The sequence below is a fragment of the Aristolochia californica genome, unplaced genomic scaffold (genome assembly GCF_029961685.1).
Source record: "Aristolochia californica isolate CCGP_79_NKW_82.1479 unplaced genomic scaffold, dmAriCali1.0.hap1 SCAF_12, whole genome shotgun sequence".
Classification (NCBI taxonomy): Eukaryota; Viridiplantae; Streptophyta; class Magnoliopsida; order Piperales; family Aristolochiaceae; genus Aristolochia; species Aristolochia californica.
In genome coordinates this window covers 23,610,831-23,636,632 of record NW_027181793.1, presented here as the reverse complement: position 1 = coordinate 23,636,632, position 25,802 = coordinate 23,610,831, and the positions used below count along the sequence as shown (strand labels likewise).

The 25,802-nt window shown below is 39.0% G+C and overlaps 2 protein-coding genes across 3 annotated transcripts in view; one reads left to right on the top strand and one right to left on the bottom strand.

Annotated features, from left to right (window-relative positions):
- The first annotated feature begins 671 nt into the window (after positions 1–671).
- LOC137945465 (uncharacterized) lies at positions 672–9,417 on the top strand. Of its 2 annotated transcripts, none has more exons than XM_068791362.1 (5): positions 672–852; positions 1,692–3,687; positions 7,766–7,886; positions 8,015–8,074; positions 8,162–9,417. In XM_068791362.1, exons 2-5 carry the CDS (start codon positions 1,745–1,747, stop codon positions 9,191–9,193), a joined length of 3,156 nt encoding a protein of 1,051 aa, XP_068647463.1. In that variant the 5' UTR covers positions 672–852; positions 1,692–1,744; the 3' UTR covers positions 9,194–9,417. The 2 variants fall into 2 exon arrangements, with proteins under 2 accessions (XP_068647463.1, XP_068647464.1); XM_068791363.1 differs by having other exon boundaries at positions 1,687–3,687.
- A 1,246-nt stretch (positions 9,418–10,663) lies between these two features.
- Positions 10,664–25,802, bottom strand: part of LOC137945454 (N-terminal acetyltransferase A complex auxiliary subunit NAA15) — a 39,202-nt gene continuing 24,063 nt past the window's right edge. The window contains exons 15-26 of the mRNA XM_068791352.1: positions 21,795–21,923; positions 14,654–14,736; positions 14,329–14,559; positions 14,056–14,188; positions 13,862–13,975; positions 13,654–13,785; positions 13,258–13,314; positions 12,374–12,471; positions 12,225–12,283; positions 12,034–12,145; positions 11,836–11,936; positions 10,664–11,355 (exon numbers count right to left, since the gene is read on the bottom strand). Coding sequence (XP_068647453.1) covers positions 11,153–11,355; positions 11,836–11,936; positions 12,034–12,145; positions 12,225–12,283; positions 12,374–12,471; positions 13,258–13,314; positions 13,654–13,785; positions 13,862–13,975; positions 14,056–14,188; positions 14,329–14,559; positions 14,654–14,736; positions 21,795–21,923 — 1,452 coding nt within the window. The 3' untranslated portion in view covers positions 10,664–11,152. The remainder of the gene's footprint in view (positions 11,356–11,835; positions 11,937–12,033; positions 12,146–12,224; positions 12,284–12,373; positions 12,472–13,257; positions 13,315–13,653; positions 13,786–13,861; positions 13,976–14,055; positions 14,189–14,328; positions 14,560–14,653; positions 14,737–21,794; positions 21,924–25,802) is intronic.

Below are 25,802 nucleotides of genomic sequence, written 5' to 3'. Positions count from 1 at the left end.
ACTAAGAATATTTATAAGCATATTCATAATTACAAATAGTCTAAATATAAGGGGTGCAAGGACAATGTAACCTAATCGACCAGGTCAGACATGATGACAAAAACAAGTTTTAGGGTATTCCCTCTCAATCAAAGGGGCAAAGACGAGGTTAGGGGAACAAATAGTGCTTGTTTGGCTCAGGGACTAGGTTCTCCGAACCAACCTACAAATGGGTTGAATATTTTATCTAAAAAAATATGAAAAGATGGAATTCCTTCCCTTTTCTCATAATAATCTTGATTATATGTTAATTTTATACTAAAAATTTGATTTTATGTGTTATTATTTTTATTATTTATAATTTTTTTAGAAATTTTAAAGATAAATGACTTATATACTTAGGCCATGAGTGAAAAAGAGGATATGAAGATAGGGTGGGGATGTGGTGGAGGAGAAGATGAAATTGGATTTCCAAACTCCTTTTAGGTTTTCATAGGGTAGGCGACCCTGGGCAAGAACATTAAACCGAACCGAGTCGAACATTAAACCGAACTGAATCGAACCCAGGGCGAGAACAAAAGGGTAGGCGAAGACTTTGTGCAAACTGAAACACGAGGTAGCCCTACCCACCCTCCACTTGTCCTCCTTTATAAGCACTTTTGTCAGCTCCTCCCTCACAGGCTCACAGCAAACAAGAATGAACAGATAAGAGATCCGCCGACTCTCCCAGGCGTCTACAATCGGCGTTTTTCTTTCAGTTTCTTTTGGTTCTGGCGTTTTGAAGTTCTCTTTGTTTCCCTTCCCTTCTTATCTTTCAATCCGGCGTCTCTACCACTATTTCTCCGACCTTGGATCATCGCTCATTCTTTTGAGGTAATTTTTTTTTTTTTTGCTCGCTTTTACTTAAATCTCGGAAACTGTTATCGATAATTTTTCTAGTCTGGTTTGTTCAATTGAATTGTGTATTCCTCTACCATGTGTCTGTTTCCTCTTGCCCTAGTTTTCTAGTTTGTGATTTCTTTCGTTTTAGGAAAATTTACGGTTTTTGCGTATTCAATTGGTTTTTTCTTGGGCGAAATTTTTACGTTTTTCTTATCTGGTTCCGTTCGAAGAACACCGATACCCTAATTCTTTTGCGATTGGAAAACCGTTGTCGAATGACCGGATATTGTATATGGTGTTTGCTTCAACCTAATCTCCATTACAGTATTTATTTACCCATCGCAAACGTTTTTATCACGGAAAGTGTGGTAACTTGAGAGATATACATGTTCACCTGCGATTATTATGGGAATACTGCTATTTTATTTGTATTTCTGAACATATCTCTTGCTTCTATTTCCTTAACCGTTTGATCTGATGTTGTAAAACACCCTCTGAGCACGTAAAAGAAATGGCGGTTAATTTTAATGGACGCTATTGTTATTTGTGAACTACCTGATTTCGTTTGATGAAGGTGTAGGCAATAGAATCAAATAATATTGACTCTGAAAAACGGGGAGAACAATATAAACTTCAAGGATTTTTTTCTTCGTAATTTTTAATTGTTTTCTTTTCACTTTAAATTTCTGTTGCCGAATTTGCATATTTCTGGTTAATTTGGTTTCAAGTATGTTTCTGTGCTTTAAATGGGAAAGAATCTATGTCTACATATTTATGTATTTATGTGTATGTATATCTGCTTAATTGACTGTATTTGAATGGTAGGACAGGAAAAGTGCATCATCGAATCCATGACTAACCGTATGCGAGAAGGGCTAGATAAATGAATGTGTACAGAAGTATTTCTACCATGGCCAATAATCTTGGTCCACAGCAGTTCCACTTAACACATGAAAGGACGCAACAAATGGAACAATCTTCCAAGGTCGAGTCTCAGGTGACCATGGCTAATCATCTTTCTTCATTGCAGATACCACAAACAAACCAGAAAAACCCAAAGATGGATCCATCTCCCCGAGTACAAATTCAGCCTACTGTGGTCTATAATTTTGCTTCACTGCAGCTGCCTCTAGCGAGCAAGAGAGCTCCGCAGATGGAACCATCTCCCAGATACCAACCACAGTCTAGCATGCCTAAACTAAAGCCCAGCATACATAGTAATACTGGTGCTCAGCAGCTGCCCACACCAAACAAGAGGACTCTGCAGATGGAACCTTCTCCCAAGGCCAAGTCTCAGTCTTTTGAATCTGTTAGGTCTAAGCTGCGCGAGTCTTTATCTGCTGCATTGGCTTTGGTTGGTCAGTCACAGAATGCTGCATCAGAGGAGGGGAAAGTGTCTCAAAATGAATCTGCTAGTGTTTCCATCCAGGGTGAGGCGAATCCCCAACTAGCTGATTCCATTTCTGTACGTATGAATGTTGCAGAAAGCCCTGTACCTGAAAGACCATCAGGAACCATGATATCCACTACTTCTGAACTGGATAGAATTCATACTGAAGGCCAGGTTTCCTTGCATGAGAGTTCTGTTAATGAGAACAAGGAGGAGCTTCCAAAAATGTGGGCATGTGAGCAAGAATTTCAGTCAAAGCATATCTTTCCAGAAGCATCCTTCATTATTAAAGATGATCTTCTACAGGGAAATGGGCTATGCTGGGCATCTGATCTTGATTTTGGGAGATATGAAGCAAATGATACTCGCAATACCAAAAGGCCTAAGTTGGATCATGAGGTAGGAGTCCCTCAAGATAACAGGGAAAACCTGGCTAGATGTCCTGAAATTTTGGCCACTAAAATAGAAGAGGAACTCTTTAAATTATATGGTGGTGTCAATAAGAAATACAAGGAGAAAGGACGGTCTCTTTTATTCAATTTGAAAGATCGTAACAACCCTGAACTGAGAGAACGAGTGATGTCAGGTGAAATTCCTCCTGAGAAGCTCTGTGCGATGACTGCAGAGGAACTTGCTTCTAAGGAGCTTTCTGAGTGGAGAATTGCTAAAGCGGAAGAGCTTGCGCAAATGGTGGTTTTGCCTGATGCAGAAGTAGACATAAGACGTTTAGTGAGAAAAACTCATAAAGGAGAATTTCAAGTTGAATTTGAACAAGATGATGGTGTCTCAGTTGAGGTGGCTATTGGGGAGAGTTCACTTGCAAAGGTTCCATCTAGAAATAATGAAACTGAAACTCAAAAACCAAGAAAAATTAATGAAACTGAAAATCAAAGACCAAGAAAAATTAATGAAACTGAAACTCAAAAACCAAGAAAAATTAATGAAACTGAGACACCTGCAAAAGTTGATCCTGGTCAGGATAATGTAATAACCCTTACACATGATAATATGGATTTAATGCAAGGCCTTGTAGTGGAGGATGAGCTGAAAGATACAGATTTTCTTCCTCCCATTGTCTCTCTTGACGAGTTTATGGATTCTCTTAATGCCGAGCCACCTTTTGAGAATTTACCTAGCAATACTGAAAAAACTGCTGCTAGTTCTTCAGTCGAAGATAAAAAACTGGATAATACAGAACTGAAGATGGATGCTTCGACTTCTGTTTCTGGGGGTACTGTGGATATGTCCAGTCCAGACATGTCAACTAAAGCTGGTGTGAAGGGCCATAAAAATGATAGTGATCAGAAATCTATTGGTGGTGCTGAAGAGTCAGAGACAAGCCCTGGTGATGGTGGAAATAAGATTGACTGGTTGTGGGAGGGCTCACTGCAATTTAACACTTCTTCCATTGTTACCGTTGTTGGCATGTACAAAAGGTTAGTTCTTTTGCTTTTTAAGTTTCAGAGATTGTGCTAGATTATTTACTTTTTAGATTTTTTTTTTTGAGGAAAATGCTATTCCATTATGAGGCATATATTTGATGCATATATTCAGAGTCATGCAACATAGTTCACTGTAATGATATGAGGTACATTTTCGCTACAATGCAATTTCCTTTTCTGATCCATTTTTATCTATTTTTTTTAGTAGCTGTTCTGTTGGTTGAGTGAGAAATTTAGTGCAACTTAATAGCTGACATGAATTGGAATTCTGTTTGCTGCGTCAATAATGTCTTCTAGTTCACATTCTCTGCTTTAGCTAGTAAAAAGCATCAGACCTTGTGGTATGGGTTATATTGTGTATTTGGTGAAATCTGTGGTGTATTATTGCATGGTTTTGGCGAGGCAGTCATGACTATTATCACGTTTTGTGCATGGCAAGATTGTTGGTGACCTTTAGAGTTGATAAGTAGTCTCTTTACTTCTGTATTTGCAGACATTTATGAGTGCAGGAGACTTGCATTTTTCTACCAAATAGCTAAGGAAGGTTATTTACCAATAGTGGCAGATGTTCTCATTGCTTTCTCTCTCCAAAAAAAAAAAGAAGATCTTGATGGAGTTTTTTGGAGTATCTAACTCATTTCTCTTGCTATAGATATGTTAGGTGCCTAAATGCATAAACATAGCACTTTAAAAACAATTTAGTACAAGATGGCAATAGTTTAGACTGGGTGGGTATTATAATTTAAGGTTTGTTGCCTACTATTAACTACTGTCCTACATCAATGATGAAGTGAGCGACTACCTAGTTGAAGAGCCTGGGTTGGGCTTTTTCAGTTTTTATTTTTGTGTGTTTGAGTTGGATGCCTTTTCTTTGTGATATCAGAGCAGGTTCAATGGGCCTCTAGGAAAATTATTTTTTGTCCCTAAAAATTATCCACGTGCTTGGAACCAAGATGAGGGCCCAAGTGAAGGTGTTTGTTATGAATTCTTGAGCTTTCAAGTTGGATGCTTTTCTTCACCTGCATACCCATACAGTATAGCATAAACACCTACATAACCTCACCATATTTTTGAATTTATGCCACTCAATACAACTTTTTAACCTCTGTTAGTTAATACTAACTTCTCAATGCGAGAAGACTCTCTTATATGCCTGTGAGTTTTGCAATGTGACTCTCAATGCCATACATAAGTGTCATAGCTGCCTAGTATGTCCCATGTTATCTTTTGTTGTCATAGTTGGTATCAGATTACTTGTATGGCTTCATCTTGGATAACTCATGTACCCACATGGTAAAAAAGTCAAATAGTATCATTGTTATGAGGGTTTTTTTCTTTTGTTAAAGTTGAGATTCAACACGCAGAACTTAATGGGAGGTGCATATAGGTTATTTTTGTTATATGACAGGTGTATGACAGCATTAGTTTGAACCACAGGCATATGTCGGTTTTTATGCCATGTATAAGGGGTATGTATGCAATTAACCCTCAACCAGTTACCTTAACAGGTAGCAAGACATGTTCAATTCTCTCATAAATTTGAAATGCAGTTTGCTGTTGAAATTGTTGTAGTATGTTTTAGTTTCCAGCATTGACTTAATATGACGAAAGTGTATCATTTTCATTAAGATCTGATATCAAACGTTTTATCTAAAGAAGCAAAATCTGTCACGTATTTGTTGTCTAAATGTTTTATTTATTTATATTCTTGTATGGACAAGGAAATAATCTACGGTGGGTGTATTGGTGTAGTTACATTACTTATTGCATCAGATACATCTTTGTATTTTTAGAATGACATCAGAGGTGTCATGTTATGTGTAATGGGCGGGGCATAATAGATTTTGGGGTCCTATTGGACGTTGCATGCAGGGTGTTAATGCCCATAGCGCCTAGTACTATCAGGTTTTGGGAAGCTTGATTTGTATAGAGTTCTGTGACACCCATGCCTGGAAATAAGATCTTAGGGTACAAGCGCCTGTTCTAACTTTCTGTGCTCATTATTGGGGAGAGTGCAGTAGCTGTCTGTACACCTTATCCAAGTATTGAGGAGCCCAATACCGCCACCACCATACATGTCACGTGAAAGAAAAAAAATGCTTATAGCAGATGTGTGATAAGTATCAGTTTGTGTTTTTGACCGATGGCATATCCGCATCACCATGAGACTATAAAATCCTTTTATTTATATTGCAATAGACCCTAGAATCTCTAAAATCTAACACATTCACATCCTTTTGTATATGATGTAGCAAACCATGTATTTGCTCCCTACTTTTCTTATTGGTTCATATTTCTTTAATCTACAATAAAAAAGGGATAACTGTGAGTTGCTAAAGATTTTTTGTTTGGTTTACATGTGTTTAGCTATTTAGAGTCTTAGACCCTTGGGATAGTTCATGTCATTTTTAACTTAGTTGTTGGGGCTCGAATGTCAATTGAAGGCTGGGACTTTGTTCTTCACTGTGAGTTGTTGGTCTGTTGATGCTCTTTTTTGTTTTTACAGAATTGCGTCTCTTCTTTGAGATAGGTTATTACTATTAAGTGAGGTTTCCATATGTGTGCTATGTATATAGTTGAAGTGGTTAACTGAATGTTGTGTAAACTTGAGGTATTATGATAAAAAAATACATTGAAGTACATAAAATTGGTAGTTTTTGTGATGTCATATTAATGGATGGTTGAATACATGGTGCAAAAACAGCTTGAAAGGCATCTTTGGAGTGCAGAGGTGTCAAAGGAGGAAGAGAATGACCAGCATATGAAATCTTTGGGAACCTATTGAAGAAGACATCAAAGTTTCTGAAGTGCCCATTTTTTTCACAAATATCTTATTGAGCCATTTTAAAAATCCAACCCAGCTTGTTTCACCGATTCTTTTCTTACCAAATGAATATATATATATATATATATATATACACACACACACACACACACACACACACACACATAGGACGTTGAAGATGATGGCAGAATGGTTGCTTTGTGTACCAATGAGGGAATTTGCTGAAGCCGACATGATTTCTTCTTTTAAAAGGCAACAAGAGCAGCTGAGGGAAAAAAATGGGACAAGACATCTGGATGGGATGATTGGTTGTTGCTTTTGCAGGCATTGGAGATCTATGCAAAGAATTACTTGACCAAAGCAAACATTGGAACACACTGCTCAAGAAATGCTTCAGTGGGGGTAGATGTTGTAAGCTTGTGATATCTGTCCTGACTAAATGTGAGTGAAGTTCAAGTAGGGTATGGAGAATAAGGGAATTAAATAGGTTGGCTACTTATCGTGGAGGCGATTCTCTTGACCCTTTATGAGTTGTGTTTCTTATGACATTTTAGCCATTTCTATATCATAGGTTTTTGACATCAGACTTATAATGAATTCTGTAAACTTATTGAGTATAAATTGGCAATATGTATTTTTTTGAACAAGAGGCAATAAAATTCTGTAGCGCAAGTTCAACAAAAACCATCTTTGCTCTGTGCTGCTTCCTGGGCTCTGCTGCCACTTGCCCATTTAAATCTGGTGGATTACGTGGGTTATCCAATTTACCTGCTCCGATTTTATTCCATTTTTAAAGCTAAAAATCTGGTTATTTGCGGTGTTTTGATTCCCTTCAATGCCAATTAGTAGAAGAAGTGGTTTTAAAGGTTGGTGCATTGTTACTCAATTGATTCCATAAAGTATTGGCAGCTTATGTTTTTGTTTTCAGATGGTGTCTGAACATGTCTCGTGATTGAGGATGAATTTTACTATACATATTCATGCATGAAGTGTATGTATGTAAACGATCAAAGAATTCTTGACTGCCTTTTTGAGTTGTTAAATTTTAAAACGGTGGGTCTCGTGATTGTCATAACAAAAAATAAGGAAAAGTTATCAGGGGAAACGTCTTGTCTGCTACTGTGAGCATATGTACTGAAGCCCGTTATTTTCTATCTCTAATCCATTTTGCATCATTATGTACTGAAGGCCCTTTTCCTTGCACTTCTGGTCTTGGTTTTTGTACGAATTTTTATCTGGGGTTACGAGTCCATTTATTAATTTACTTATCAAGTTTGGTACTTGCAGTGGAGAGAAAACACCTACAAAGGAGTGGCCAGGCTTTCTTGAGATCAAGGGAAGAGTTAGATTTGATGCCTTTGGGAAATTCGTTCAAGAACTTCATTTATCTAAGAGCCGTGCCATCATGGTATGCATCTTTTTTTTTTTTTTTCTGTTCTTTTTGTCATAATTGCACTCTTCCAGCTACGTTTACTTCTTTGATGCATGCAAGCATTTGTTTAAATTTTTTTTGAGTGACATTTGTAAACCATGCAGATTGGCCAGTTCAGTTTGAAGGAAGGATCCCCTGAGAGTGCCCGGTTGAACCTCTCTGAGGTGAGTTCATGGAGAGAGTACCTTCATAGCTTAATGATGTGATTCGGACCTTTTGAACTTCTGATCTCAAATCGTTGTTAAATGCAGGTGGCGGATTCTTATATGTCTGATGGGAGAGTTGGACTTGCAGAACCCACCCCTGGCGTTGAACTTTACTTGTGTCCACCCCACGAGAAAGCTGTAGAAATGCTATGCAACCTCCTGCCTAAGGATCAGGGAGAAACACTTAAAACCATCGATAGTGGCCTCATAGGAATTATTATATGGAGAAGGGTAAACGTTTCTTCAACCATATCCCCCAAGTCGTCCTCCCACCACAAACAGAACTCTAGAAAACAGCACGTCTCCTCACTAAAGACACGGAGACAAGAAAAAGAAAACACGGCCAGAGAAAACCTTCCCTCTATTCTGGGTGCACCCCCATCTAATCCCAAGCTAGCCGACGATGACGAGGATGTTCCACCTGGTTTTGGCCCACCTGCTGCACGGGAGGAGGATCTCCCTGAGTTCGAATTTGGCAAAGGTGGTGGTAGTATGCCTCATCAAGCCCGGCAGGTCACTCGTCCTGTGGAGCAAATGAGAGAGTTGGTTCACAAGTACGGGCAGATTGAAGCATTGTCCAATCTAGATAAATGGGGTCCCAGTGCCGCTCCCCGTTCCATTCCCGGTCCCGGTCCCGGTGAGGGTTTAAGGGTTGAAACTCAGCCATGGAATGATGACGACGACGATATTCCAGAATGGCGACCCCATGAAGAAAGCAAACCGCAGCGTCAAGCTTTAACACCAAACCCACCATTGTCACTACAGCCTCATGTGCCCCGTTACCAGCCACCTATTCATCCTTCGAACATGCTCGCTCAATCACAGGCCCAGCAACCAATGTTACAAGCACCTTTGCAAGTGCCTTTGCAGCACGTTGCGACCCAGTTTGGGATCCAACAGAACGTAAACCCAGGTTGGCAGCAGGCCCGCGTATGGCAGCAGCAGCCATACGGACCCAATAGCACCGTTGAGATGGGGATTCAGTCTGGGGTGATGCAACCCGGCGTAGGTGGTTCATCTGTAAATGGACAATTCTATAGGACTCCCAATGCCGACTGGAGGCCTACATATCAATAGGAGTTTAAAGCTCAATAGTTTATCCTAGATATCCATAGGAGTTTTAAAACTCAAATATTTATGTACATCAGATTAGGATTTCTTTTCCTAAGGTGGAAGCAGAGGTTTTGATACTCACTTCTGTTGTAATCCTTTCACTGTAAATTCTCAATGTACTCCTTTTTTTTTTTTATCACCATTATGACAAGGTTCTCTAGGTTTAGCTAAGCTATAAAAACTTATTTTGTGGCAAAATATTTTGATTATGCTGCGTTTAGTTTTTGCAATTACGCGTGAAATTTGTGGACTCTGTAGGCATTTGGGTTTTGCTTTCGGGTAAAGCTCTCTGATGAATGGCGATACGAAACAAACGAATAACATTATTATCTTGTATGATTGACAGCAGTTGATTAGCACGGAATTCTACATGGGTTAATTAATATATTTATAGAGATGGCTGTGGCCTGGGGCTTTATGGGAACTGCTTGTCAAGTGCCATGTTAAGAGTATTTGACTCTAGAAGAATAAAATTCATTTAAGATTCGTCTAATTCCTATTGACAGAAAAAAAAATATCAAGAATGCAGTGCTCTTAATAATTAAATTAAATGCAGAAACAGAATATAAGGTTATGACCCATATAATTTGTGAGTTAAAAGCTCTTATGACAAAATTTGGATTTCCAATTCAACAGTCAATGGAAATGTTTTGAGACAACAAATTACAAACTCTATTGCCAACAATCCGTCTTTCATGAAGAGAATAATGAGGTTGATTGCAATTTACAAGAGAGACTGAGACGAATACAATCATATCAATCCTCATGTGAAGTTCCTTCATGGAACTTGCTGATACATTCACCCAAGGCTTTTCCCTATAATGATTTTTTTTATATTTTTTTATAATAATCATTATTTGTTTACGTTAGCATATATTTTTTTTATAAAAATACCTTTTACTCTAATTTCTCTTGTCAATTCCCTCTTTAGTTGTTTGATAGTTACACTTATTTACCTCAAACCTCAATGACGATCAATCATTCAACCTTTTTGGGTTCTTCAATATTTAATGTTATTGTTTGCCAATAGAAAAATACTATTGATATTGCCGTTTCTCCTAGATATGGCTATCAACTCTCACTAATAGCAATTGATTAAAATGGAATAAAAGGGAGTTATATCATTAAATTAACCATTATTTGATCCTGTTTTACAAACAATTGAGGTCACGCATCTCCACCTGGTTCACATTAAAGCCATCAACTAGTAAGTAATCCACCTGAATGCACTTCTCGTCAGATCATGCGCCCTTGTTCAATGCCATTAAATCATGCTACAAAACATATAGGAAAATAAGCAATGAAGAACATAGAATTGCTATAACCTTGGCCTATTATGCGATGGATTTTTTTCAATAGATGAGCAGCTACAATTGACCAAACGCCAAACCGACCAAAAAGTGGAAACAGAGATCTCTTCACTTACAGTTTGGATGCTGGTAAACGCAAAGATGTTACAAACCAAAAAACTACCAAAATTTTTTTATGTTCTGTAGTGTACACAGTCGACAAAATGAATATGGCTCAGAAAGTAACAGCCGAATAACAAACATAACAAGGGAGACCTGTTGCCTGCAGCAGGTTGGAATGGTAGAACCCCTGACCACAAGGGGGGCCAAAGAGGCTTCAATATTCTTCCCTTAATTTAAATATACACAATTGGAACAGAATCTGATCCATGCTGATGACAGGCATCTGAGCAAAACAAGCTTCGTAGCACCAGTTACTTGCTTGCTGTACCTTCCTGACCAATCCATTGGATGGTGCATTTCTTTCCTTGAACTTGCTCATCCTTTTCAAGTCTTCTTTATAGGCTTTGCAAAGCCGTCATCCACACTTGCAATTCATTGTGTGTGTTTCGTATCCTCTAGCTCATCAACTTGTTACACTATGGGGGTTAGAAAAAGACGGCTGGCCGAGGAGTTAGATCTTGAGATCTTTTAAAGCTTTAATATTTCCATTTAAAGAGTAAGAGGCAGCGTTGTCTTTAACTTCTTGATGGTTCACACTACCATTCTCGGCTCCGTTATACAATTCATGATCAGAAGAACGTGATACAACTGAGCTGCGTGGCCCTTCAAAGTATGTTGAAAATTGGAAATATTCAGCACAAAGAGTCTTCCATCCTGTACCAGAGGAAGTAAGAACAGCAGCAGTTAGAAAATGTCCATGAAACTGTTCAGTGATGGAAATTAATTTGACTTAAAAGTGTTGGCATCCCAATTGCTAAAACAATTTTGCCCTTCCATTGCATCAGAACATTTGAAATCAGAAGTCAAATGGTAGTTTCGAATCATCCCACATTTTTTTTTTTGAAACCTTTCCTTCATTGCATCAGAACATTGGAATCGGAAGTCAAATGGTTGGTCCAAACCATTCCACAATTTTTTTTGTTGAAATGGGGAAAGCTTTTATTGAGCTTGCACAATGTTTCACATGATTCCACACAAGCTGCTTGATGCATCACAACTTGATCTTCACGGTTTTTAATGACAAATTATATCATGATGGCCTCTTATATACCAGAAGGAGAGGTAAACATGTTTTATTCAGCAATTGATATAAAGTGCTAATACTTTCAATATAGTGGAGGGAGGAACACTTACTAGAAGCAGCATCAGGATCAGCGAGCACTGTTTCCAACAGTTTGTGAACGGCAATACAATCTTTGAGTTTCCACTCCTTGATAAGTCCCAGGGCACCATTTCTGGATTAGACAAGGTACCATTATCATGGATTTCTTTAACCATAACAAATAAGACTGCAAAATGTTTATAACCAATAGGCACATTTACAGTAACTACCCTGAAACTATGTTGTTAGTTGATTCTTCGATTAGCTTAACTGCCTCAGGCTTCTTCTCGGGTTCAAGCACGTACAACATTTCTGCAGCTGCAGCTCTATGCATCAAGGAATCTTCAAAAACGTTTTTTAGTCAGCACCACTAAGTTCGTGACATCGGATAAATTACCAAAACAACAGAGAAGGCATAAACCTTTATGTTTCTCAAGGAAAGATTTGTTAGCTTCAATTAGCGACTTCTCTTTCAATTGACTGCCAAGAAAACAATATTAATATAAATTTTTGCAAAGTTGTTGATCTCCAAATATAATTGAGTGAGTAGTTCTTATCCCTTCAATATACCTCAGAGTAGGTCGCTCTGCTTCAATGACACTCCAAACGAGTTTCTCTGCATCAGTCACGGGAGCAGCAAAACTACTCACTTTATTAAAGAACTTTATCTGTAAAACAGACTACAGTTTAAGCATTGACACATGATTTAAAGGACAATAAATGTTTCATCGCAGACTAAGAAGAGCATTCACCAATCACTGTTCATTCTTATGAAAATATGAAAATAAAAACAGAAAATTACCAATAACAAAACCAATACCTGAATTTCTTTCTTGAAATGATCTTGTTTTGCAATACCGAAGTAAAGTAATGATTCCTGGTGATGCCTAAATGCATGAATTCCATATAGGTCTCATACTCCTATTCTGGAGGTTAATGACCTCTTTTTACCGTTCACCCTAAATAAATCTTTCATTCTGTCCATCTTTTTTTTCCCCTTCTTTTGAGGGGTAAGATTTAACTCTTTCCATCCAATATCATGGAAATAGGCTCTCAAGCTTAAAAGCATAAGTGGGCAAGCAAAATAAAATCTTGCAGACAAAATAAGCAGAGGTAAATTAAAGTCTATTGTAGCATTCTTCTTGACACAAATAATTGCAACCTCCATAACCTTTTTAAAGGGAAGTAATAACTAATCCTGATGCAATGTAATTCCACATAAAAAAATGAAGCTATATAATTCATTATTTTCTCTCCCTTGTAGCATTTTTGAGTCTGTATAAAATTTCATTTTCTTGCTCAAAGAGGATTGAGGGAAAAGAGAGGTTCACAAAAAAACAAAAAACAAAAAAGAAGAAAGAAAATAATCTAGATTCTGACAGGAATGATGGAAAAGAAAAACAAATAATAATAACTATAAACATTTGAATGTAATTGTTTCATGAGATACATACAAAGCAGCGATGAGAGTCAGGGTTCTCTGGATCAAGTTTAAGGAGCTGTTTCACGGCCTGCAACAGCAAATAGAAGACTATTGAATCCAAATAAAATTTCACAAGGGTATGACAGTAAGCATCAGATAAATAGACCAAGAAAGCTTTTATTCTACAACTGACCCAGAAAGCTAGCATGATATACTCAAGTAAAAGGATTTCCACAAGAAAAATGGTAATTGAAAAGCATTTTAACAACGTTTAACGTACTATTAGATTAGATTGGAAAGGGTCACGAACTATGCCATAAACATGATTTGTACAACATAAGGTCCAGCATGAAAAGAAACAGACAAAGGTAAAAAATCTAATGCATACAAAGAGACTCTAAGAAAGACGGTAACATTCAGTGATTACCTGAAAGGCAAGTAAAATTTTCTGCTTTCTCATATTCAATTCAAAAGAGAGCAAATGTGTCTCTAATGAGTTCGCAGAGCTCTTTTGAAGTAGCTTCAAGTACTTTGTAGCTTCAGCTAACGGATCTTCTACCTGTCCCAATGGTCCACAACAGTTGAAGAGGAGCTTCCTGCACATGCAGATAAATTGAAAAAACAGATAAACTGACCTGCAATAACTTCTCCCCATTAGGATCTAAATCAACTAGTTTTGCTTGTTGTTTCTTGCCACTTTTAGATATAGCAGCAGCATTTGATTCTTCTTCGTTTTTTTCTTCAGCCTCCTACAAAAATTTCAGAATGACCTATCAAAATCCATTTCAAATAATTAACAAATAAAAGCCATAAATTTTTGAAACCATACTTTCTTTGCACGTGCTTCAGCCTTCCTCTGCTTTTGTCTGAGCTTTTTCTTTTGAGATGGAAGTAGTTTTGACATTTCATCATCTTCTGTGGTTGAAGATTTTGAAGGAGAATCAAATAACTTTATATAACATCTGCATTTCAAACAGCCGTATATGCTTGAATATATGACAAAATCTTCGCTCAAAACCAACCAGATGGCACTGCTCTGCTTTAGTCCCGGAAGACTTCACGACCATTTAACCAACATAGAAAACCAATCAAAATTTAGTACCTGATAGCCCCTGCTGCTGCTTTATGAAAATAAGCATGTGAGTGTAGTCGATCCTGAAACTTTAGCATCTCCACATAAGCACGCAAAGTCATTTTGCGCAAACAGTAAGAATGGAAGTCAAACTGATCCTCTGTCATATCAGCATAATGCTTCTCAACAGCCAAAAACTTTTTCAAACCTCGACCAAGATCACCTTGTCGGAAGTAACTTTCCCCAGAAGCAAGTTCGTACCTACAATTGATGAAAAAAATCAGCAATATTAAGGATGAAAAATGAGGAATATAATAATGATTTAGTAGCTTCTGAGAAAAGTACAAGGACTCACCACATGCATTGCATGTCATGCAGATTATTATGCTGGTCTCCATCCTTTGTAAACAACACGGCTGTCTTTTCTGCCAATCCCACCTACAAAGAGAAAGTTAGAACAAACAGATGAGAAAATGCATAAGATAGTGTAGTGTATCACATCTAGTTTAGAATACATCAGAAGAGAAAAGTAGTTTAGAACACATCAGAAGAGAAAAGGTGCATATTGATTTCATTAGGAGAATATAAGGAACTGGGACAAACCACCCCAATCACCCTTTTCCACAGGAAGAAAAACATGTTACTGATTGGAAAACCACAAAAGACATAAAAGAGCAAAAAATAGATTCTATTAAAACTCAAATCCATAGAACCAGATACGGGAATTGGGATCTTTTGTTATGTGAGCAATATGGATCAGGAAAGAAGTCATATCTGGATCTTTCCAAATCCAACCAGACAAAATTTGTAATAAATCCAAAAAGAGAGAGAGTGAGAGATAAAAACATTAAAAAAAGTTAGCCATTTACACACACTAAAAGGTAAATTGCACACTAAAAATGATAAAATAGTTAAATGGATATAATTCCATTTAGTGATTGTTAAGGTTAGTATGCATAGAAAGTTCAACCATATTCTCCAACATGGATACCAACCAAATCCTGTGTAAACATTATTTCCTAGCTTTCAGTCAATTATTTAAATTTCCAACTAGAAAAAAAGGACACAAATATATTGCCATTTAAAAATCATTAGGAACTTCATCGAATACCAAGAACAAAGGATAGAGTAAAGTGAGAAGTAAAACAATCTACTGAATCTTTCATTGGAAAAGGATCACTTTTATTAAAAGAAAAAATGATACAATGTGGCCACTAAGGGTTATAAAAATTTTTAAAAAATAAAATTTAGGATAAAATATCAAAACTAAAAGTCATACTAGAAATAGAAGAGCCATTAACAAGTTGGTCTGCTCCTTGTTATTGTCAACATCAGCATACTCTTGGCTGCAAAAGTTATTTTTTCCAACCAATGGAATTGAGTCCGCCCTAGTGTTCAACTTCTTCAAGGCAATGTCAAAAGTGCCAAGGATCAATGCCTTAAGCCACAAACCATGACTTTAGAACCCCCATCCACAACCAGAAAGGCCCACATAAGATTAGTGAAGATGCAGCCCTAGGAGGCCAGTACTATTGTTAAAATACCCAAAGGATCAAAGAATGAAAGAATACTGTTGCAAGGTGATCCTTAAATACACCTCAACAATCAATTGGCACTAGAGTGCCCAGGATTTTTTTTTTTTTTTTTGATAATGTTGACTACACATACACACACACAGTAACCCCTGGTGAGACCTGAACCAAAGACCTCACACTAAAATCCCTCCATGTGACCAGAGCCAAAGGATGGAGTCACGGATTGCCTTTAGAATTACCATCAAAGTCGAGCATGGCATAGCCAAAAGGAGGATACTAAGGCATCAGGAATAGGATCTGGTAGGATGGAATGGAGATCAATTATTTCCAGTTTCTACAAATCAAAACACATGTTTTTCCGTTGAACTCATGAAGAAGGGCAGCTTGCGAAAGAATCTGATGGATTGCTTCCTCAACAACATTATTTTTAACAAAGCAAGATATGGTAGAAAATGTTCTCTGGTTATATCTTTCCACATGCAACAAGAAACAACAGCAATAGTGATAAGCGATGGTAAAGGAACATTCATTGGAAGATAATACTCACCAAATTGAAAGATTTAGGGCAATAAATGAGCTGGGGAACAAAACCTAGTCCAGAACTTGTTGATGATGGAGAGGGGAAATAAGATGGTCAATGGTTCCACATACATAGTTTGCAAGTAAGGTTTGAAAGCTTCTTTCACATCTAGCCAATCAATCCAGGGTTAGAAATTTTCGTTTTCAAGCCACACCAAATGAAAAGAGAACCTTAGCAGGAGCTTTGAGCTTCCAAGTAAGAGCAGTGCCTGGTTCTAGAGGCCTATTATTTAACTATTTGAAAATGACCTGAAAGGCTTTTAGTGATAACAAGAAACTTATAGAGGAAGCAACAATGGATATGCATGAGATCCCAATTTTGAACCATTTTATCATATCCATGCCTACTGATATAATGGTTCTCCAAAGAGTTGATAAGGTAGCTAGTAGAGATGGTTTCCTCATTACAAAAAATCTGTCCTAAGGTAGAATCCAACTGACTGAGCTGTTCTGGAAGCTAAATAGCAGCTACCACCATAATATTTGAAATGATAGAATGACAATTGGGTTAGCTTTTTCTGTCCTAATAGAATAACTAGTAAATGCTTTTTTACAGGATCTTTCTATACCACAAACTTTCGAGGGGATGATAATCATATCTCAAGAGGTAAAGCCACTTTGAAGATTGTGACTCTATTTCCATTGTTTATGTGAATTTGCTGATCAATCCCATCAATATCTAAAGAAGATGAGAGCTTCAACATATACAACACCACTAGGGTTTGTACCTGTGGCTTCACAGTTTCTACTGCTGCTGCTCATTGGGAGCTTGGCATGATAGTTTGTAAAGAAGAGCTTGATATAATTGTGCTAGTAGATGTGGTAGGATAGGTGAAGCTATCATTTTGACTAGGATGAGATAATCTTCCTATAAAGGTTGTTTTTTTTTTTTAATGAAAGTGCGTATATTGACAAAAAAGGGAAGGAAATTACAAACCTAACTTTGGAGGCCTGACTCCACAACAAAGGGTTGGAGAGAAATACCCGCCTTAGCCTGGGAGTCTGCCAGGTGATTAGCAGAGCGCGGAATGTGGTTCCATTTGCAGTTTAACGGAGAAAATAAATTACAAATTTCATTGAACATATCCCAATGACGCCACGGGGGTTGGCCATGGTTAGCACACCAATTGATGACCACTTTCGAATCGCCTTCAATATAAAGGGGACCAAAAAGGTTGCTAGAGAAGATTTTGAGCCCATGCAAAAGACCAAAGAGTTTTGCAGTGGTAGAATCTGAGTTGTCGAGGGGGCCTGCATATGAGAAGAGGAGGTCACCATTTCCATCGTGGATAACACCACCGAATCCAGCTGGTCCCAGGCTGCCAAGAGCACTTCCATCAAAAATGAGTTTTGTGTGCCCGGGAGGAGGGGGGCCCATGTAGCCATAGATGGAGGGCAAGAGGGCAGAGACAACCTAGCGATAGTCTGCCAGTTTCCTCTGAAGTTTGAATCACTGAATTTTCTGAATTCTTTTTTATTTAGGAGCCAGACAAAAACTTGGCTAGAGATTTGCTCAGTCAAAACCTCAATAGGACAAGTTTTGAATTTGAATTTCCTCCTATTACGTTCTTTCCAGAGAGCCCAGATTATGTCAAATACAACAAGATATTATCATTTTACCTAACTTTGGGAGCTTTGAGCTGACGAGAGAGAGGATAGTGTCAGCAATGTTTCCAAAGGCACAAAATTGTAGGCCAATTTTGCTTAGAAGGGAAGTTTAGACCAGGTAGGCAAACTAACATGATAGAAGAATATGTGTTGCTGTTTCTGGAGCATTTTTTCAAAAAGGGCAAAGGGTCCAAGACAGGGGTGCCCCATCGTATTAAGGAAACAAAAGTTAAGATTTTGTTTCTACAGGCAGACCAAATGAAGAATTTAGCACGTGAAGGGGTGAGTAGATCCCAAGAATAGGCAGCAGGGTGCTTTGGGTGGGTTGATGAGAGGTTGTTTAAGAATATATATGCGGAAGATGTGGAGTAAGGACCCCTTTGGGCAAGGAGTCCAGATTAGAGTGTCACTGGAGATATTTGGCTTTCTGGTTGGAAGAAACTCTAAAGGTTGTTGATGGCAGTTTTGAATAACAACTTGGACTCTACTTTAGTTGAGCCCTTTTTAGAGGAAAAAGTATTATCTTTTTTTTTTAAAGAAAAAGTATATTGAAGAGTCAAAAACTAAAAAGTGTTTTTTAGAAAAATATAAGTTAATCCAAAATCAGCAACAACTGAAGTTTGAAGAAAAAGAAAGATAAACTCAGCCAAGAGTAAATTTTAAGGGGAAAATCTCCAGAGAATAAACAAATGGAAATGAAAAATGAGAGGACTTACTTACAAGAGAGATGCACCCATTATGGAAATGAACAAGAATGAACCATGATAGGGAGATAGTGCATCAGATGCCCCATCATGGCATGTGTTTTGTTTCATCGGCCTAAATTGAGCAGAAACCTTGGGGACTCATATCTGTTATCCAACAAGGATTCTCATGTAAGAGTTTTGAGTAAAATTTTGTAAGATATGGTTACAACAGGAAAGAACAATCCAGTTACACCTATGCTGAATGTAATTGGGCGGTTGTTCAGGCAGCATGATGGTACTATCCTCTCCTACCCTTTCCTACTATGTACCCACTTGGACACTCGGACTCCACCACAGCTGAAATCACTGCCATCCTTCATGGCTTGAAGAAATACCTTTAACACTTTTTCTCTCAAATTGGTTTTACATGGTTCCATGTAAGAAGATGTGCAAATGGTGCCACTGACAGACTTGCTAATGAGGGGGTGGTCCAACAAGATGGGGAATTGGGAGGCCACACTCTACTTAGCTAGTGACTCAGCAACAGAGTTAGCTGATCTCAATACATGAATCCAATTACAAAGGAAATTCAAAGAGATGTTCATGGTAGTCCTACCGATGGCACCACGGGGCTTGCTAGCTTTGGAGCACCAACCAAAAACAAAGCTTGAACCACCTTCAGTCCAGAGCTTGCTCCCAATGGAGATGACTGGAAAATGATGAAGTCCTTGCCACAAACTTAGAATCCCAGCAGTAGTAGTTAGCATGGCCAAAGGGCTGTAGGAAGCACTGATTGCTCGCATATGATTTTGCAGGATAACTTTGATGCCCATATGGACAGGGTTACCTAAAGCACATCGATCAAAATTCAGTTTCACAAATCCCGGTGGAGGAGGCCTCCATCTGCTGGGTAACAAGTTTCCAATTACATATTATTAGGCCGACATTAACTGATAAAAATTCCTTTCTGGTGCTCACCCAAGATACAATGAAGGAAGTGGAAGCAAGCGATCAGGAGTATTGTGAAGTCCATTGAAAAGATGTCAGTTGTGTTCAAGCAAACTTCCCAGGGAATATAAATAAGGAAGGCTGATATCAAGATTCTACCCAGCTTCAGGAGGTTTGTTCCCTTGGCGAGATCGAACAATTCGCCAAGGATGTTAAGCAAGCATAAGGTGATTCCAAGTTTGTTGAAAAAATGCATCCAGTTACTACCAGTGAAAGAGAAGGTGGCTGAATGTCTCCTCACTCTCAGAAAGGGTGCACACCCTATTGGGAATAATGATACCTCTTCTGCAGAGGTCATCAAATGCAGTCCTTGGCAGCACTCCAGGTGAAGAATTGAGGGACTATGCAGGTGATGTTGTCCTTATTTATTCTGCCCATTTTGATTTGTATGATTCTACAGTGCTGAAACAAAGGGCCTATCTTCAGAATTTTCAGCATGTTTCTCCTCTCCTTTGGTTGTTGAAGAAGACTCTTTGGTTGTTATAATTAGGGTTGAGGGAAGAATCAACTGGGTAGATTCTTATGTTCTTTGATGAGATAAGAGATGTTTCTACTCGCTTAAACATATCTTGGTGCGAGAACCTTAGAAATGCCAATGGGTTCTTATGGCTTTTTGTCTTTTTGGAAGAAAAGTTTGAATGGTCTCATGGAACATAGATTCTTGATATAAATCGCTCAATGTTTAAATTGAATTAAATTAAAGCAGTCAGGCCTGCCTAAGTCACTATTTTCTCCAATTGTTCAACTCACATATACCACTCAACTCCAATAGCTCACAATTCCTCCCTGATTCACATTAAAATTCAGTGTCAACTTCTTCTGGTTGAAAGAATCAAAATAAATTTCAATAGAAGCACAATAGGAACACTCCAATCACTAGCAATTGAGGAGCTATTAGAAGTAAGATACGTGGATCACGTCAGTCACTCTGTTGCACTTTACATAAGCAAACTCCACAGAGACGGAGTTGATAACACTCTTAAGGAACTTAGACTATAAAACAGTTCCTTCTCCTAGCTCCACATGTCATGGCAACTTCGAGGTCATCCGTAACTGGGTCAACCTTTGCGGCTTTGCCCCTCCCCCATTCCTCTCCATCACAGTGCCTTCTGAAGTATTTTGATGAGATATTAAACATCTCAGCACTACAGTCCACAACATGATCTCACACATCCCACGAGAAGGGCCAAGTTCGTTATGAAAGATGGGGTTCTCCAACCAATTCCTTGTCAGAGAAACATCATTTCTCTTGTACCCTCTAGATTTTTTGTTTTTTTAACGATGATTTCACTCGAATACCATACCCCAAAATCCGATAAGATGAGAACCCAAGACCTCACACAACCCCCCTTCCTCCCCCTCCTTTCCCATGTGACCATTGAGCCAAAGGCCCTCTCCACCCCTAGATTGTGTTTTTAGTCCTTGTTTATATTTTTTTCTCCTTTTATAGTTTGGTACCTTTGCTCTTGCTCTGACAGTAGTTTTCCCTCTGGGGCTTCTTTTCCTAATTCTCACAAGAAAAAATAATAGGTGAAGGCTTGTCCTACAAGAAGTGTTTAGAGCATCAAGCAGAACTACTCTGATACCATCAAATAAGAAAATGTAACACCACATAAAGAAAGAAAAATCAACCAAAGTGTACATGAACAGTTGAAAGAAAGAGAAGGAGAGAAAGATAAGAGTCTGTATACTCTAAAAGTCTGATGCTTTGATCCTCAACAGCCAATTTAGCAGAAGTGAGTTTTTAATAATTACCATGTCATAAAGCTACTCAATGAGTGTGCAATGTCCTACTGACAAAGAAATGAAATTAAGCCAAGAATACACATTTCAAGGGAAGCCCATTTCCCAGTATGAGGCAGTTAGGAGCTCTTAATAAATATAAATAAAAACAATCAAAGATTAAATATTATGATAATAACAGCAAAACATTTGTAGGGAGCTCCTTCCCCTTGTACTATAAGCTTTTCCTGCCTCCCCAAGCAATTAAGCTTAAAAAGCCTCCTTTAAAAAAAAATATTTCCTATAAAACTTTGTTGGTGTATAAATATCTCGAAATTAGCAGAATAATTCTTGATACCTGATCAGCCTGAAGCATGCGTTTAACGCATTCGCTATTAATGAATCGATCAGCAAGATCCATGGACCTAGCTTCATCAGCCTTAGCTGCAGCAGCTACCAAATCACCCGCATGTTTCAATATCCTGCCCTGTGATATAGGTGAACAAACATCAAAGAAATCTAAAATTCTCAGCGTCATGTTATAATAAATAGGTTGTTCCTACTGTCCAGAAACTCCATGCCAGAAAACAGAATGAAGTAAAAAGACGATAACCTAAACCTGCAAGTATTCAAGTTGAGAATAGAAGACTAGAAGGACCGTCATGCAAATATTAGAATTATAAGTACACTACGTAGAAATGCAAATTAGAACTTCCATAAGAAACAGCTTTTTACTTCAAATATAATTTAATTTGTAATAACATGAAAATTAGGTTGTACGATTTAAACTCTGAAGGACAATTCACTTGGTCCAATAAGCAAAATCCGCCCATTCTCTCTAAATTAGACAACTATCTAGTCAATCAGGACTGTTAGTTGTCTCTTCCTGAATGCTGCATGCTCAATTTCCTCGATTACCATTTTGGACCATGCTCCTATACGTATTGATTGTGCCAATTGGAGATGGGGTCCTTCCTCTTTTCGCGTGGAGGCTTCCTTGCTCCAAAAAGAATGTTTTCTCCAGCTCCTCTTTGCCAAATGGGGATCTCTCCCAGCCTCTAGATCTCCGATGAGGGCCTTCTCTCTCAAGCTAAAACTACTCAAAGAGAAAATCAAGGTTTGGGTTGTGAATTGATTAGGCAAATACAAGATGCAATGCACCAGGATTTTGGAGGCCATTCATTCTCTGGATCTGCTGAAGCCGATGACTGGTCTTACTGATGCCTAGATTGCATCTTGTCGTAGCCTGAGGGTGAGTCAACTTCCCTGAAGGGATCATTTTATGGAAACAACATGCTAGATATTGCTACCTCAGAGATGGCGATGCTAATACGACCTTCTTCCATGCTATTGCCTCGGCTCACTGGTATAAAGAATGCTATCAGCACCCCGTGATGGATGCTCAACCTTGTTGGGACCCTCCGCAAATTGTGAACTCTTTGGTGAGTTTCTTCTACAACCTTTACAGAGAGGACACCCCTTTTTCAGCCATATTGTCACGGGCTTAGACGAGCCTAAACTCCTTTAGGCTGGTGGAACTTCTAAGTCTCGTGTGGCCTGCTTTCAGTCCTTCGAAAATAGTACAACCTCTTTCCCTAAATCGTCGTCGCAATGCTCCTTCCTCCCAAGTCGGACTATAGTATGAAAACAAAGGAAACCAAGAGGAGTAGAGGGGGAGAATACCTTGTATTGATGACTAAAAACACAATGTTGGTCGTCCAAGGTGGAGGACCAAAGTCTCTCTACAATTCTCTCCTTCACGTGCTATACAAGCTTTTTCTACAAGATGGTGAATGCCCTACAAAAGTCAAATGCCTTGGTATTTATAGGCTTCGACCCTTCCCTTCTCTCATGCTTCCGTTCAATGAGAGAAAAGATCCTCCCTTATCAAATCTCCTTGATTTGATCCTCTATTCAAATCCCTTGATTTGCTCCCCATCCAAATCCCTTGATTTGCTCCTTTTGGACTCAATCTTGTATCTAGACTTCCTAGGTGTCTTCCTTCGTTTTGGCCGCCCAATCAGCATTCAAATGAGTCCTAATTGGCATAGGGGACGTCTGGGAGTGGCCAAACCCGAAATGCAACCTCCCAGATTTTGCCACTTTGCATGCGCGCGCATGGCCACCCCCAAATGCGTTGGGCGCCCGCACTGTTGCCTCATGCGCTTGCGCGCCCATAGCTTCCGCGCCGTGCGCGCACATGGCCACCCCAAATGCGCCGGGCGCCCGCGCTGTCGCTTCATGCGTTCTCGCGCCCGCAACTTCCGTGTCGCATGCGCACTTGACCTTCTACAACCCCAAACGCCAATGCGCCTTCTGCCCGGGTCATGCGCGCGCGCGCGTTCTGCTTGCTGCGTGCCGCACACACGTCTGTTGCGTTTATGGTTTCAGTCTCGGCCGTTGCGCCTCTTGGTGCTTGGCCATCAGTCTGGCCAACTCAAGTCTGTCTTGTTCTTCTACAGCTACAGCCGGGTCGGCCATATGCGTGCGCCCCTTTGGGCCGTGCCATTGCACTTGGCCTTGGCCGTCGCTGCTATTGCTGTGCACTGGACTTGCACAGTCTTCGGCCTTGGTGTCTGGCCACACCATGGCTTCATCCTCTGTCTCACATATGCTCGCAACATCAACTTTCATACTCTCCAACAAACTCAAGCCAGTATGCTAGAACAACAATTTACAAAGAAATAGATTTAATCTAGCAATTAAGTCTATGCCCAACAACAAGGCCCCAAGTTCTACAAGGCCAACCAGGCTATCTAGAAGGACAATGTTACAGCAATGTTCCATGAATTTCATCCTTTAGCCTTACTACCAATGCCTTGGGTGCATCTTTTATCATCATTGCAAAAAAAGAGGGGGCCTCTCATCCAAAAGACTTCATACCAATAAGCTTCCTATCTAGTGCCTATAAAGTCATTACTAGAGTGCTTGCAAACTGGATGCATTGGGCACTGGCCAGCATCATTAGTGCACAGCACTCAACATTTATCAAAGGCACGTAGATTTGTGATTCTCCTTTCGGCAGAAAAATGTGTTCACCTCTTCTCAAAGAGACCTTCGACAAAGTTAATAAGGTGTTTCTGGATAGTGCAATGCAGAGCATGGAATTTGGTAGAAACTGACGTGCATGGATCAACAGCTGCATCTCATTTGCTAATTACTCGGTTCTGATTAACGGGCTGCCCAAGGGGTATTTTGGTGCATCTCATGTTCTTGGGCAGGAGGATCCTATTTCACCCCTACTTTTCAACTTGCAGAGGATCTCAACAGGATGTTTTGCATAGCTGCCCGAAATGGTTGGATTTTAGATTTGAGTGTTTCCTTCCCCCTTGACATCCCCTTGCTTCAATATGCAGATGACACAATCTGCTTTTGTGATGGGATCATAGATAAGCTACTCAATGTAAAAGCTATCCTCACTCTCTTTGAGATTCAATCTGGCCAACCGGCAAATTGGGAGAAGTCTTCTCTTATTGCCATTAGTATTTCAGTTGATATGGTAAGTACTTGGCTGAGATTAATGCTTGTACGGTCAAATACATTCCAATCTCTTACATTGGGGTACCTCTCTATGATGGGCCCTTCCCACTGGTACCCGGTTTTTAAGAAGTATGAAAGCAGACTTTCAGCATAAAAGGGAACATAAATAACTTTTGCAAGTAGACTTACCCTTACTAAACCAACTCTCACTGGTATTCCTAACTATTTTGTTTTTGTTTTGCAATGTCTTGTCAGCATATCTCAAAAACTTGAGGCTCTTGATCGGAATTTTCTGCAGAGGTGCTGATAATTGATTTGAATTTCATCTTGTCAACTGGAACGAAGTTTGTATAGCAAAAAGAAATGGTAACTTGGGTTTATGAAGAATCAGTATCTTGAACAATGCCTTTCTTATGAAGTGGTTGTCATGATTTAACTTGGAAAATGACGGCATGTGGAAACAAATTATTTGTGAAAAGTACCATATTCAGGTTGACTCCCTCATCCCTGCTACTTCCAAATCCCCAAATGCCTCATATCTTTGGAATTCATCACTTTTGTGGCTAGAAAGTTTTCTAACCCCTCTCGTTTTAGTGTCTGTGCAGGGGATAATACAAAATTTTGGACTTACTGCAGTTAGGAAGTGAATCCTTCTCTACTTCCTTCCTTGCCATTTTTCCCTGCAGCCATCCTTTTTGGTTAAGAACACTTTCAATCCACAAAATGATGTTTTCCGGGATCTAAACCTCAGAAGGCCCCTATTTGACCAAGAGATGGCAGAGATAGACATGCTGCTTCAGAAGCTCGGTACTATCCTCTTACATGCCTCAGAATTGGGTAAGGTTGTCTGGACCTGGGACTCTTCTAGCAAATTCTCAATAGTCAC

Bases quoted from the DNA above. Each gene is read 5' to 3' on its own strand.
- LOC137945465 (XM_068791362.1), top strand. From the start codon at position 1,745: ATGAATGTGTACAGAAGTATTTCTACCATGGCCAATAATCTTGGTCCA. The intron at 7,887-8,014 runs GTATGCATCTTT...TAAACCATGCAG, and splicing joins CTAAGAGCCGTGCCATCATG to ATTGGCCAGTTCAGTTTGAA. The intron at 8,075-8,161 runs GTGAGTTCATGG...TGTTAAATGCAG, and splicing joins CCCGGTTGAACCTCTCTGAG to GTGGCGGATTCTTATATGTC.